At 47.5% G+C, this 15,660-nt stretch overlaps 1 protein-coding gene and 1 long non-coding RNA gene across 13 annotated transcripts in view; one reads left to right on the forward strand and one right to left on the reverse strand.

The window, feature by feature from the left end:
• Positions 1 to 2,135: 2,135 nt before the first annotated feature.
• The window catches only part of SOX2 (SRY-box transcription factor 2), a 275,994-nt gene continuing 262,469 nt past the window's right edge, over positions 2,136 to 15,660 (reverse strand). For 10 of the 12 annotated variants that reach the window (XR_005822346.1, XR_005822349.1, XR_005822347.1 and 7 more), the window contains one exon: positions 6,693 to 7,760. Coding sequence is in view for 1 of the 12 variants with exons in the window: in XM_040566492.1 (XP_040422426.1) it covers positions 7,754 to 7,760 (7 nt within the window). In the remaining 11 variants the exon portion in view is untranslated. Of the gene's footprint in view, positions 2,610 to 5,958; positions 6,643 to 6,692; positions 7,761 to 15,660 lie in introns of those variants that run through there. The other 2 variants (XR_005822342.1, XR_005822341.1) reach the window with 2 other exon arrangements.
• On the forward strand, positions 10,030 to 14,905 carry LOC121074447. Its single transcript, XR_005822353.1, has 3 exons — positions 10,030 to 10,146; positions 12,947 to 13,145; positions 14,594 to 14,905. It is a non-coding gene; the product is annotated as an uncharacterized LOC121074447 (long non-coding RNA).

Here is a 15,660-nt window from a genome sequence, read left to right on the forward strand (position 1 = left end):
CAAGCTTTCTGGGTACTGAAATGCAAACACCTCACCAGCTCCAGCAGTGCTGGCCTTGGACAAGCGTGAACCCTGACAGGTTAATCACATCAAGCTTTGGTACGCAGCAGTGGCTGCTGTGTGGTTGCTGCCATACCAGGTGTGGAAACCAAGGGGTCCATGTGCGCTGGTACAGCATGATGCCAACATGCATTTATGCGAGGTCACTGTGCCTCTGCCTGAGGTGTTGCAGGCTGTCTAGCAGCCGACAGCTCAGACCTTTGTCCTTACAGAGAGCAGGCAGCTTGCCGCAGCCACCTCTTTCTGCGGTGAACAGGATGAGATGGGAATCATGTGCTCCGGTTCTCCCATACAGCCCAGCATCGTCTGGAGCATGAGCACTTGTGGGAGGTGAACGCACAGCAACACCATCCTGGTTGTGTGCCTCCAGGGGCGGATGCAGTTGCCTTTTGTGCAGTCTTAAAAGTGTCCATGCTTAGATACATTTGTCTGGGCACAAGTTGTGGTAAACAACCACATTTTAGCAAACAAAAGCTGTGAAAGTTAAAAATGTATGTAATATTCATAGATCTGTAAAATATGTGCTCTATCCAGCTCTCACTCCTGTTGGACACCTGGTGAGAACGGGGTAGCAGATTAACTATGCAGCTACAGAGATTGTAAAGGCTTTTAGAGAAAAAAATTGGTCCAAAATTTGCATTTTATAAAACTGAACCTTTCATAAATCTTACAATACATCTAGTGGCAAACATTTCTAAAAAGTATTTCCTTCTGATGTTTGTCCCACAGGCTTTGTAGCATCTTGCCTGGAAATGTAAAAGACAATTTATAAGCCAAAATGAAACTCACTAGTTTATCTTCACCATCTGTATGGAGTGCAAACAGAGAGAATAAACAAATACTGAAAAATGCATTTGTTTTAAATATCTATGAACAAAGGGTTTGACACATTTGCAGTATGTAATACTGTTTTTAAAATATGATTTTAACCACCTGACACAGTCAATTAAATACAGAAAACTCTCCAGGTTGTATTTGCATTCTGGAAGAGCAGTTCTGAAAGAAATTCTAAGTGCAGCAAATCATTCTGAAAATAAACTGATTTAAACAGGGAAAGAGATCTCCTTGAAGGGCTGCAACATGACCGACTTTATAGTATTACTTGAAAAAGCCACGAGTATTTTTTTTTCCCCATATGACAGAACCACTTTGAGAATGACAAACTGTTTGGTCTGTGCTCCAAGAAATGGTAAGAAAAAATCACTTCTAAGAGCACAACGTTTTCAGTTAGGTCTCCTTTTTCTCAAACATTCAGTGAAATTCCAAAAGCAGTAAATAGTCTTTAAACACATAACAAACAAACAAACAAACCAAAAAACAGAAAGCAGCAATAACTGATGGGAGAAAACAGAACCCATTTTCCAGGCAGTGACACTGCCACTTTAACAGTTTCCCACTGTACTTGGGTTTAGCTGCCAGAGAAGCCTTGTTCAGCCTATTTGGGGGCCCCATGAAATGCTGCAAGCGTTACTGAAATGAGCACTTGTCTTTTGTTGTGCTGCATGCTAGCACCATACAGTGCTGAGCTGATAAATCCACTTTTTCTAACACAAGCATTTTTCAAACAAAACTACCATGAGACTGATGAGTAATGCCAGCTTGCCAAAAAAAAAAAAAAAAAAAAAAAAAAGAAAGAAAGAAAAAGAAACCACACCACCACTGCTGACAATGACAGCTGTTAAATTCACATATTCACAAAATGAGATGGGTTACATAACTGGAAACTACAAGAGCAACTAAACAGCAAGAGGGACTGCTAAGCGAGGCGTAACTCGGGGTCAGGAAGGACCACATCACGCATTTCGATGTGCGCTGCCCCCCCAATGGCCATGCTAAAGCCGCACGCTGCCTGGAGCACACAAAGGTGACCGGGCACTTGGTGGCTGTGTGGCACCAGTCTGGGTGTAGTTTGTTCAGGGGGGTTTCAGCAAAGCAAGAATACATGTGGAAAAAAAAATCAGCACTGCTATATATGTTGTGAACACAAGGGTAATTTAAAAGCCCAAATGTTGCTTTATGCAAGGCATGAACAAAACCCTTGACTCCGAAAGGCTAATCGCAATGCTTCAGCAGCTAAGACAGCAGAGGAAAAGGTGGGGAGTGTTAGACAGAGTTGTGTTTGACAAAATCTAGGTAGCTTTTGATTTACATCAATTTTTTTCAGGAATATAAAAGCACTCTGCAAAATTATTGTTATTATTTTATGGACACAGGACTGAGCTCTAGAGGAGGTCTGTAATTTACCCAAGGCAGGGCAGGAAGGCAGTGGCAGAACACCACCTGGTCTCCAGATCACCCACCTGTATTTCAGCCTCTATTTCTAGAACTGTTGGAAAAACTTTGACAAAAACATCGGATTCTGGAGCAGCCATGGGGCAGATTAGAGAGGAAAGGCATCACTGAAGGATTCTGAGAAACACCAGGCTGCGGGGCTGGTGCGACAGGGCAGAGGAAGGAGCAGTGCAGGGAGGATGGAAATGTCTGCAAAAGCCTGCCAGACCCCACGTGTTGCTGAGACTGCCAGAAATGGGGTGCTGAAGGGGGCTGATCTGGAGATAAATCAAAGGGGAAAACAGCAGTTGTCTGTATGAATAGCAATAAAAAAATCCTGTAATTAAGCCACCACTAACATCAAGCTACATTTTATACAACCAAAATAATCCCTGCTTCCATTTTGTCTGCTCATGGCCAAATTCATTCTTGTTATATGGTAAGAGATACTTTAATTTAGATAATACACATGTAATGAATTTGACCTGGTGGAAATTTAACACATGGAAGCCTTTTTATAAGAAGGAAGTGTGTTTGTGTGGCTTTCCTTCAGCCAAGAACTGAACACAAAATGAGCAACTAAATACATAAAGTTCCACATGCTTTCCCATGTTACCTGTAATAAACAAGGTTAATGCAAAATCGAAATGTACAGACGAATCAGGAAAGAAAAAAAAATAAAAAAGAAACACTGGAATGAATGTTTTGTCAGTGATGTCACCTAAACCAGTGTGAAGGTACAGTCTGCTGCGTAGGAGAGCAGTGAAAGCATAAACAGAATATTAGATGTGCATTAAGGCACAAGCTGAAATAGCTGTGAACAATGGCCAAGTCCGGTTGCTCTTGGAACCTTAATGTAAGGAAGCATCCTTATAAAAGATGAGACAATGGCAGGTCTATAAATGACAGTCCCGTAGGCAGTGAAGGATTAAGAACTTCCTATAGCTCCTAAAGTATCAACCTACATTGTAACCCTTCCACAAAGGCTGCCGTAAGTGCTTTCTCTGACTTAGTCCACCCAGAATAGGGAAAAGCATCAGAATTAGTTTGACTTTTCCTCTGCATGCCAGCCGCACACACACTTAACGCAGCGAGGAAAGTAAAAGGCGAAGGAAATGCGGCACTTGTTCGGGCCCTTCTGGCAGCGCACCTGCAAGTCCCAAGCGCCCGCTTGCCCTCGCCGCTTCCTCCAGCTAGCACAGACCCTCAGCAGCCCCGCTCCAGGCTGTGGCGAGGCGATGCTTGCCAGAGCCCTGCTCCCTGCTCCGTGCGGTGCTGGAAATGTGGTTTTCAGATACAAACAAACACAAACTAGGCTGAGGCGTCAGTGTTAATTTATTACCTTTATTTTCTTTGTTTTGTTTTGAAGTCCTTTTTTTTTCTTGCTGTTGTTTTCTTTTGCTTGCTCGCTTGCATGAGTGAGAAGGCATGTTCATTTACTGCACATGTATTTAATTTGAAAGCATTCTCAAAATACTTTCTAATGCCTGATGGACCACAGGCTGAGACACATTCATGCAAAGCAGACATCCTCAGACCTTTCAGGCTGGCAGATCGCTCTCAGTTCTCAGACTTGAGTGCAGACTGCCACACACTCTTCTCATCAAAATTTTAATTGAAGACTATGAACGTTATTATTTAATACAGTTCCACAGACCACCTGCAGCAAACTTCCCAAGGCCCCACGGATTATCAGTGATCCATATGATAGAGGCTGGGAACCACCAGTCCAGCACCCTTGGTGATTCTGACTGTTCATCTCTAATGCTGTATTAAGCCCATTCATGTATATCATTCTGCTAAAACTGAAGCAGCCTGCACTTCAGAAAATATGTCATGGAATCAAACAATTTGGAGCGAGCACTTCATGGAGCTGGAAGGGCTGAGGAAGACCAGAAGCCCTGCTGCAGCTACTGCTAATGACCTCCACATCCCAGTTGTACTAGAGATGATCAACAGAAAAAGGCAAAGAGTTACAAAAGACACAGACCCACGACCAGTTTCAAGTGACATTCGTAGGTTTTCAGTTGATTATAAATTCAATAGGATCTACAGAAATCAACTCAAAAGACTTTGTAGCAAGTAAAAGATCTTGAGACTCCTTGTCATTCTCTCTGCCAATGATTCCTTGTTCCAAGCCTGAGGCTTTTGGGAAAGTTTGAGGCAATTTTGGTCCAAAAGTTCCAATGCAATGGTTGTACCATCTGTTTTAGAAACAATCCCATTTGTCAGGTAGAACTGGGGCACTGTATGCTCACATTACAAAAGAGGTATGAATATTTAAAAAAAAATGCTAAAAATTCTGCAGATTTGTATTCACCTTGCAGCTGCTCACAATTCCTATTTTTAAATGCTTTTTTTGAAAACTGAGCAAATATGCTGGTCCTCTCTGAGGACTGTGAGCTCTGTCTTGCCAAGCTTAGTCATCCAAGGCAATCCCCTGAATCAACACTCCTGCTGATGTGAATAAATTGTTTTCAGCATAGTTCTATTAAAAATCAACAGCAACAAACTACAGTTAGTATTTAGGATGGAATTAAATAGAGTGTTGTCATTGATACCCACACGTGCACGTCTGGGCCCCAGGTTATTTTATGGTGCAGTTCTGCCCCCCTTCTTATTTGTAGTAACTTAACTCCTGCTCTTCAGATAATCCCACTGGGCAGATTATGCCAGCCCTACGAGAGGCAGGACCTTGGCCAACAGGCATCCGCTGGTTCTGGGGGCTTTGTGCAGAGCAAGGTTTTACCGCAAGTAAAAGCCAGAGACTCTCGCTGTTGTAACGAATGGGACTTCTCAGCGGTACCATGTTATTTAGTGTGGAGAGGCCTCAGGCTCTCGTTCTGAGTCGTATTTAATAGCCCCATCTCTGCACAAGCCCTCTGACCCGAGGGGAACTGCTCCGCAGGTGAGTGATGGGACGAAGGACGTCAGAGCCAGGCCCTCTCCTGTGAGGCACAAGAAGTGTTTGGGCAAGATTCCCGCTGGGATAAGTTTGTGTAATTTTTCCAAGACTGGGAACAAACATTAATGCAATTTTCTTCCTTCAGAGCAGTTTTAAAGTCACTCAAAGTTCGAGAGCATTTTCCACCTTGGAAACTGGACTTTGCTCCTCCATGTAGTTCCACTTACTCACCTGATGACGACCGATTACTCATGTGAGCAGTGTGTGCAGAGCTGAGGTTTTGTAGAAGTGGTAATGAACCAGGACAGTGTTACCCAGGAGCACAATAGCAAGGCCACTTGCTCAGAAGGGCATGTTTATAGATTTTTTTTTTTTTAACAAAATCAGACCTCTGCAGCAGCTTCCTCCTGTCCCTGCCTCACCCCAATGGCTTGTTGCTTGAAATCTTAAGGGAAAAATATATTTTTTTCTATAAATATGATCTTAGCATAATGACAGTTTTCTTCTACAAAAACATGTAACCAAATCTGTGGCTTGTCTGTGTGTATTACAAACCAGTGAAGGAAACAGCCTGTGAGACTCATACTTTCATTCTGTGCTATTCTGAATGTGACTTCATTTCCCAGTTTAATAATAAAATGACACCAATTAAGAGCGTCTTGAATCTAAAAAGAACACATATATCAGAGAAGTTACTTCCAAAAATAAACAACTCGCTTTAATAAGCAGTCTCCTGGTTTTTATGATATTAAGGAAAAAAACATGCTTCACAGAAGTCTTATCACACATCTGCCAGCTTCACTTGCAAGTTCAAAATCCAAAGGTAGACAAGAGTTCAGTTTGGAATATAGAAAGTGCCAATTTTTCATATGTTAATGCACTGAAATACTTGGTATGATATTGTTAGGGAAGATAAAAGGGTCCTTGCCAGAACAGTTTATTTAAGGAATAATGCTAATAAAAACTTTCCACTAACAAGGATTTTTAAAAGTGTTTTTTAATATGCCTTTAATGACCTCAACTCCTCATACCTACCTCCTTGCTTCCAAAACTGTTTGTACTGTCCCCAATAACACTCAGTGGAAAGCTGTCGTTCCTGGCTAAATCCTTACTTAGGGTGGATGCTATGCCTCCGTTAGACAGGGTCACAAGGTCACAATCGATTTTGGAGGCCACCTGGAGAGTCCAGGCCGTGAACTGACTCAAAAAATTTATATCAGAGCTGGAATGGTCCACCTCCCAGGGCTCAGCCTGCGCTAACACCCCAGCCGCAGGATGGAGCCTGCCAGCCCCAGCTCAGAAAGAGGCCAGAGTTGTTGACCCCGTTAGCTGACCTCTTCAAACTTCAGGAGAATTTTTCTGGCAGTTACCACGGTGACTGGGCACTCCAAGCTTATCCTTCTTTACTGAAAAAAAAAAAAATAAGAAGAAAAAAACTGTTAAAACCTACCTTGTGGAGATGTCTATCAAGAATCAAATACGTAAATGTTTTAATTGTTTGCTTCTCTCCTTGGGCTGCTCTGGCTCTAGCTATTGCATCCGAAGCTACTGTCAAGAAATCAGTTCGGCTGAAAACATTTCGACTTCTGAAAAAGTAACGTTCAGTGGATTTAATGAGTAGCATTTCTAGTATCTGCAAATGACACACTAAGAGGTTTATTGTGAAATAATATTTATTTTCTTTCCATATATGTCCCCAAATCATTACCATTTCTTATCAAATTCAGAACAAACCGAGAAAAGGCTCAGGGAAGGATTGCAGGTTGCCTTCAGCTCTTTTCCTTTTAAGAACTGCTACTTGATGAAAACATTAAGCATGCGGCAATACGTTGCTTTGGTCTCTTCAGAAGAGGCTGCACAACCCATTTAATGTACCATGAAATATTATTTAACAAGAGAAGGAAAAAAAAAAGTTGTCAGACATTGTTACTGTTGTTTTTTTCAGGCACTTTGAACACTAATCATTTCACACTTAAAATTTACCAGGTAAGCAAGGTCTCATGATGCTGACAGAAAACTCTTGAAACGCATCAAGGGATCAGAGAGCACACTAAGTAAACAAGAAAACAAAGCGCACCCTTTATTCCAAAAACAATAAGGGAAAAACTGCTGCTTCTTAATTTCCAAGCAATCATGTATTATATATGAAGCTTTTATGCAAATTTCTCCTGTGCTCCTATTCGCAAAATAGCATCTTTCAAAAGGGAGCAGAGCCCAGTGTTATAGCTGTGTTATAGCTGGAAAAATCCTACTCGAGGGCTTCTGATGGCAAAGTGTCAATCAGAAATCCCGGTCTGCTATGAACTGCTCACTTCTGGAGTACGGCTAAAGAGAGGTTTAAGAATTGAAAGTTTAACATCATTTTGTCTCACGCGTGGTTTCGAAGTATCTCTGGTTGCTTGAAGAGTGAAATCTGAATATTCAGCTGCTGCTCAGCCACTGCCCTGCACTCATTCTGGGCTTCTGCACTCCCGGGTGAGATGGCAGAGGGAGATGTCTCTGACACAAGGATATCCCTCAGCTCCTGTGGGCGAAAAAATAAACCAGGAGATTTGTGTGTGAAAAGCAGAACGCACGTAACCAATCTTTCATTGCAGATTTACTTTTCATTTCTACTGGAAGGAGGAGAAAAAGGAAGGCCGGCATATGTGTACTAAACAACTTCTAAAAAGCGAATACATGAATTGTAAAGGACTCTTTTTGCTTTCAAAAGTGGTTCAATTGCTTTGAAATATCATATGCCTCAATGCCAAATAGATACGTAGACACATGATAATATTATTCAGTGATTTTGAATTAACCGTGAAAACAATTTAAATTAAAAACACTTAAAGATTGTTTTCCTATTATTAGGGTTGTGTTAGAAAAAGGCTAAGCCTCTCATTAAGAGATGAATTTTTTCATTTGTGCTTTTATTGTGGCTATACAAGATGGTTTTATGTTTTCCTTTTTTTTTTTCCTGCGTGAAATAATGTAAGTTGAAACAATCAGGTGACTGATGAACAGGCTAGTGGGAAGAACAGCAGTGCTTGTTACATTTTTTTTTTTGCATTCTTTTTGAACAGCCCTGTGTATATAAGTATGTGCTTTTCAATTAGATGCCATGATTTATGAAGTCATGCTCAGGGCTAGCCAGGTTGTTGACTCAGATGAGAGCTATGATGCCAGCTCATTCCCTGGTGACAAACACTGACTGTCCTTCCCGCAGCCCGGCACCCCTGGCAGCCTTATTAAAAGACCTTGTGGTTGCCAGAGCTCTGAGCAGGAAATGAGGTCCTCTCCGGTTCGGGACGGAGATGACTGGGGTTACAGAAAGCTGCAAAGCAAACTCAGAATCTCCTGAGTCACACACTTGAAGCTCTCAGGGACCCCGCAGCATGAGCTGGCCCCCTGCATGCCCCCCGAGCATCCCCCTGACTCCCCGGGGACCCCCTGGGAGCTGCAGCTCTGGCAGAGAACAAGGCAGCGATGTCACCTGGCAGAGGGAAAGCAGGGGGGCACCGCTGCCCCCTGGCCTCCCCACGGACCCCTGGCCTGGCCTCGGGGCTCAGCACCCTCCTGCGGGGATGCATTCCTGCCCCATCCCTAGCAGGGAATTTTTGGCCCAAACTGTCTTTCTCCAGTTATATTACAGCAAGGCATTTAGCACGGCCCGTGGCTTGGGGATCTTTTGTGTGGTCTCCTCTTTTCTAGGAATTTCACATATAAATCACTGGAAAGCAGGAAAACTGGAAGACCAAGTGGGAAGCTCTATACCACGTTTGCCTCTTGGCACAAACAGCTGCGGACCACAGAGCTGCTTGTCCTGTAGGTACTACAGCAGTCCGGACACCTGGACCTGAAATGGGGGATCACAACCCCCCTATTTCAAAGGTTTCTGAGCCGGCAAGCCAGCCTCTGGCAAGAGGCTCGAAACTCTTGCTGAATTCCTGGGAAAGGACTCCCTGATGCTCTCTGTATAACACTTCTAGTTTGAATTCCCTCACTGCAACTGAAACAATAATATTTAGGCCATTTGGGGCTGAGATTATTGCTCTAATAAATTGTGTGTGTGTGTGTGCGTGTTGTTTTATTGGTTCCTTGTGCCAAATAAGCCCCCGATTGATTTTCCTCCTAATCAGCATGGAGAATGCATTCCGCTGTAATTAAATCCCGGGGACCCGGCCGCTCCGTGCTCGCTCTCCTCTTGGCTTGCGGTGGGATGCCATGGGTACCCCGAGCACCCCACATGCCGGGACGAGCACGCTGCCAGCCCTCGGGACTGCTGCGCCCGGCCGCCTCCATCCCTCACCCGCGGCCGGAGCGGGCACGGGGCCGCGCTCAGCGCTCGGGACCCGTCGCCCAGTGCCGAGAGGCGGAGGCGGGCGGGGGAGCGGGGCTTTCCCCCTCTTCCAGGAGGGTCCGAGCCCCCCCCCACAGGCTCGGATCTCGTCCCCCACCACCACCCCAGGGCAGGTGCCGCAGCCCCGCCGCCTCCGGGCCGGTTCCCGGCTCCCCGCACGGCGAAGCCCCGGTGTCGCATCCCTCCACCGAATCCCGGAGATGCGGCGGCTGCCGAGAGCCGCGGCTCGGGCCCCAGCTCCGCGGGTCCAACCCCCCCCATCCCTGCACCCCGAGGGAGGGAGGCGATGTCCCGGCCTCCAAACCTTGGGGGTGGGGAGGAGGGATGGGGCAACGGCTCCCTCTGCGGAACGAGCGCGGCCGCGGATGGGGACGGCGGGGGGGCGGCTGCAATCGCCTCGGGCCCGGGCAGCGCTTTGGGGGGGCTCGGGCCGGATCCTGCCCGTACCCTCCCCGGTAATGCTCCTTTCTCTCGGGCGGCGCAGCCCGGCGGCGGGGAAGCAGGCCGGCGGATAATTACCCCTCGCTGCAATCCGCAGAGCTGGCCTAATCCGAAAGCTCAAGTGCCCGTGAGTAAAACTTCAGGAAAAGTTATTGAAACTGACAAATACGGGGTGACAAATAATCAATAAAAGCCCAGCCCGACATCCTTTATTGTTTCCAGGCACTAACAGAAAGGAGTGAAACCTCGGCGAGGGCAGGGGGAGGGAGCAGCGGGGCCGGCGTTTGCAAAGCCCCCGGCTCGAAGAGACAGGGAAAGGCCCCGGCAGCACACTGGGGCCGCTGCCGTCCCCGGGGGGGTTGGCAAAAGACCCCCTCCCCGATGCTGGGACGAGCCCGAAAGGCCCCGAGCAACCGCACGCAGCCGCGCCCTCGGGGCGCGCACCCGCGGGGGGAGCCCGGAGCCGGGACCCCCTTCCTAAAATCGATACGAAAACCAGGAGCTGAACTCGCTGCTGCTGCTCGTCAGCGTCTCGGCCCCCCGTTCGCAACGCCGCAGTTTCTAAAGTTGCACCAAAGACGCCCGGCAAGATAAATCCGTGCTGTCCTTTCTCTCCCTTTCTGTCTCTCCGAATTAAGTCCCGATCTATCAGTTTAAACAGTAGCCAGAAAGTTGATCCGCTTTCTGTTAGGATTTCGGGTTAAACCGGGGGGCTCCTCCCGTGTCTTTAAGCTTTGGAGCCGTGTAAATGAACTGCAGTGTCACATAATCGATAGGAAAAACTCAGCTGTCACGGATCCGCAAGCAGCCTCCCGCCGCAGCAGTAACGTGATTTGGCATTTCGGAGTTTGGGAACGTGCTGCCCGCGCCGAGGGACGGGGGGGGACGGGGGGCAGCACCGCTAAAGAAGTTGCCCAACTTTGGGGTTCTGGCCCGGGAGGGGGGGGGGGGGGGGGCGGTAAGGGGGTGGGACATAGAACAAACCCCAGTGGCCTTTCCAAAGCGGTGCCCTCCCTTGCCCCCCCCCCCCCCCCCCCCAAGCCTCCAGGCCGTGCCCATCTGGAGCACGCACCGTGAGAGCAACTGTGCAGCACAGCGGCCATCAGTCACTGAAAGCCACACGCTTCAGTGGGCCGGGGATAAAACGAAGTCCTGGTGACGCCTGGTTAAACCACTGACCCTCCTGCGAGGGCTGCGAAAGGAGGGGGTGGAGAGCAGCAACCCCCTCCCGGCGGCCCCAACTTCGGGGGACTTCGACAGAGGCTCTGCGGGGGCCCCCCCGCGGTGCCACCAGGCAGAGCTGGCAGCGCCAAGCCCGGGGGGTCCCATGGGAGTGCCCCCGGGGGGGTCCCGGGCAGAGCCCTCCGGCCCCAGCCGTACCCCCAGGCAGGGCCGGAGGACGCAAGGCAGCCCTGTGGGCACAGATTTCCCACTCAAGCCTTTCATTATTTTTTCTAATCGGCTTGATTGGAAGGATCAGCCCGCAGGCAGGGTGTGCTCTAAGCCGTGGGGTGACCCTGCCCTGCACACCCCCGTTTAGCCGTGCACACGGGCACGCACACGAGCAAACAACTTCCCCAGCATGTCCCCATGCGTTCGGGAAGGGGAGGGCTTCAGCTTCAAATTAGGAAGCTCTCTCAGATGAACGATAAATTTCTCTTTGGTCAGACTGCAGTGTTTGATCATATCTTTGTGTTTTTGTCCCCACCACAAAGGGACCCGTAGGCTGAATCAAGAAATAGGATTTCAGATCGTTTGATTTGACATACGGAAACAGTTGCGTTTGTAATATTATAACACTCGAAAGGGGAAAAATGAAACCTCTGTAGCTGAGACAAGGAGTGTGCCTAAGTACCACTACGTTTCAATCCCCATTTGGATATAATTTAAGTCTCCTCTGGCTTACAGTAATATACTCTCCAACCTTGAGGCTATCCAAAAAGGGGGATTTAATGAGGCCGAGTTTATACACTTGTATAATTTAGAGGTTTCGCTGTAGCTGTAAAATGACAATTGGTACATGTATAGTGCAAAAGAGCTGAAATCCCATCCAGGGACCAAGTTGCTTATTTCTGAAGGAGCCGTCATTTCCAGCAGGGGGGACACAATGAGAAGGCCAGGAGCGATGGAGCTCTGATCTCCACCAAGGAGAGATAACCACCTGATTAAAATAGGCCTCTTGTTCCCTCGTTACTCGATCGTCGTGTGAATTTATCTTATTTACAATTATAGGCAATGAGTGAGTTGCCCAGGTTGCAGTACATGTATAGCTTTGGGCTTACCCAGCCCTTTGTTATCAAGACCATCTCTGGGACAGATTTCTGGACCACTCATAACACGGGAGCGCAGAAGTGCTCCGAAGGACAGAGGTGATCTGCACGCTCAGAGCCATATGAGTGCATGCAGCATATATGTCTCCCACGGGGAACGCTGGGCCCAGGCAGAGCCAGCCCATCTAAATCAGGACGTTTAGGTACTCAGACACCTGTAAACACCACCAGAAAGCAGAGGATCATCGCACAAAATGCTATTTTGCACTCTACATCCAGGATCTGCTCTTTCCCAGGTGAAGCCAGGCAGGGCAGGGTTGGAGGACACCCTCGTTTCGGGTCAGTCTGGAGCCTGGGGTGGGCCGATGGCATCAGGCAACAATGCACATCTCTGCTGAGATTCACTGCACTTCCTTCTCCATCTTAATATTAAATGGCACAGTGTTTGCCAGATTATTATCCCACTATTGCTTGTGCATTTGTCTCTTATGTCTAGTGTCTGTCATTACACAAAGCATTTTGAAGAGCTAATTTCAAAAGACAGAAAGTCTACACTTACTATAAAAGTCATTAAATTAGCATGACAAGCATAAAGTTCCTAGGTTATAATTTGGTTATAGATCTGAAATCTTCCCTGTTCTCTCTCTCCACTTGAAGGATGAAGGCTGCAGCGAGGCACTGGCACGAGTTAGGACAACTGAGCTGCAGAGTGCACGATGGAGGAACAGGGAAGAGAGCCGGGCTCCACTGCCGCCTTCTTGGCAGCGCAGTGGGTGACAAGAATGCTCTCTGATTTCCCCTCACGTCTCCCAGCAGCCAGAGAAAGGTCTGATCAGATGGTCTTCTACCACAACAGGTGGGAACAAAAAAATAAATACATCTCAATGAATTTCTCATTGATTAACATGTTGCTTGAAGAGTAGGCAGCACTCTTGCCTTTGAGATCCCACTGAATGCTGAGATGGGAAGATGCATTATAAAAGCAGCCACTGTCTGTTTGTGCTAGAGCTGCAGCGCATCCCATTTATTTTAATCGCTTCTTCATTTTGGAAGAAAGCTGGGGAAAGAGCTACTTCTGCCAGCTCCATGTGCACCTGTACTGCTTGAGCACGCTGACCTCGGAGATCGCAGGAAAATCCCCTGGCTGGTGCCAGCAGTGTGAGTGCACAGGATGCGGCAGCGTGGGAGCACCCAGTTCTTCCTGGCTGCACAGGCGTCTCCACAACGTGTTGCATTTCCACAACGAGAAAATTAGAGAATAGACGGGACATTCAAACACGGTGCTCAAAGAAGAGGCTGCCCTGGTAGTTATTTAGGCTAAAAATCTGCTGTCAACTTTTTTTTTTTTTTTTTTTTCCCACCAGGACCAGCAAGGTGCGTTTCTGTGGGCTGATTTGTTTGCTTTTAACCAGGCACGCTGCGAATTGTGAAAGCCTTACATTTACCTTTTCTTCTTTAAGCGCTTTAATTATCATCACTGACCTGTTGGGCATACCTACAGTATCAATGTCCCTTTTACATCGTTGCCTTCCCTTTCTCTGTATGTTTCTGCTATTTAACACTTGCTACCTTTGCCATTAGAGTCCTAGAGTGACCCCCATGGGTATCTTTGAAAGAAAGACCCTCTGCATTCCTGCACTGCCTCCTTACCCAAGTAATAGCAAAGGGACCTTTCAGACACATGGACCACACTGAAGCATTAATTAGGCTGATGAAATCCATAGAAATGTATGGATTCAGCATAATCGAGTTTCTTCTGCTGACTATAGTTAAGGAATACGTGAGCAGCTGGGAGAATAGAAAGTACTGTTAGGGTGAAGTCATGCATGTAATTGAGTATATTTAACATAACCATTTTAATGATCGGTGATTAAAAGTGCATCTACTTAAATTGTATACCTCTGCAATTTGTCCATATCAACTTTAGAGCAGACACAAAGAAAAGGTCGTCATATAAATTTATAAACAAGATCCCTTCCTGGCTGCACATGACTCGAGCTGGAATGATAACTCTGCAGCGGTGAAGGGGGAAAAGGCCTTCTGCGAGAAAACAGCTACGCTGGTGCGATATTAATTAATCACTGGTTTGGCCCCTTTCTCTCCCATGCAGTCACAGTATTACAAGTGCATAATAAGTGAGTTTTCTTTTCATCCGTAATTGTTTATAACAATTAGATCTCTCGGGGAAAAAAAATCCCTGGGTTTCTTTCGCGTATTAGAGGAATAGCTTTTCCCTCGCTTGACAATATTGTGTGTGTGTGTGTGTGCATATATGTACATTTAAATCAAATATTTCTCCACAAGAGCGTTGCCGGACACCCAGCAAAGAAACGATAAAGGTTTTAAACTTCCCCCCTCGCTCAACTTCTCCAGGCAGCGAGCAGAGAGGGCTTCGAGCCTGGAAACGCGGACGGGGTTTGGGGGAGACGGAGCTGATGGGCACGGCCGCGTCTCCTGCAGGAGAGCCCCGCAGCATGGGAAATTAGCAGTCCAAATCTGCTAGTGGGGACTGGGTCCCACAAAGCCCACGCGTTGGGAAGGCTGAGTGTCTCTCTCGCGCCTATTCAATCTGCCCAGGCTGGTTGCAGCGAATAAATAGAGTCATTGTGGAGCCCATACACAAACCGACCCAACTCCCTCCCCCATCCCTGCTCGCCCTCCCCCCGTCCCTTTATGCCCAAACGCACACAAATCTGCAGGCGCTTTGCGCTAAGAGGAGCCCAAACTTTTCTTCCCTTTACTGTACGACGCCTGTGGGAAAGGTTTATCCGCACGTAGCGAGTAGGCGCTTATGGCAGGGGGACGGGTGGGGGGCGGGTGAGGGCCCCCAGGAGCCTGCCAAGGGCAGGACCCATCCTTCCTCCACCCCACCCCACCCCCCCAAACCCCGGCGGCCGGGCGCGCACCCAGATAACGGTTCAAAGTAGCCAGATGCATTAACCAGCGCCAGGACGGGGGCAGGGGATTGGGGGGGGGGGGGGCTCCCTTCACTTTCTGTCGAAAACCTCAAATCGCGGCGGGCCCCTCTGCGAGGACCGCTGCAAGGTGAAATGCATTTGGAGCCTCCCGCGGCCGGCGGCAGCTCCGCGGCCGGGAATTGCTGCGTGCGGGAGAATTCGCAGCCTTGAAAGCATATTTTTCTTCCAGCGATGGTGGCACTTAAATGATAATGTAGGCAATGAAACCGGGGAGATTTATATCTTTTGGAAAGTAGGACGAGCCAGATGGTAATAGCGTCATTAACAAACAAACTTAGGATCTGCAAGTGAAGCTTGAAATTGGGAAAGAGATCTGGAGAACAAAAGGAGCTGCTGTTGAGGGGGGAAAAAAAGAGTCCCTCTTCTGCCGGCCAAATCTAAGAGCACATTCTG

The sequence above is a fragment of the Cygnus olor genome, chromosome 9 (genome assembly GCF_009769625.2).
Source record: "Cygnus olor isolate bCygOlo1 chromosome 9, bCygOlo1.pri.v2, whole genome shotgun sequence".
Lineage (NCBI taxonomy): Eukaryota > Metazoa > Chordata > Aves > Anseriformes > Anatidae > Cygnus > Cygnus olor.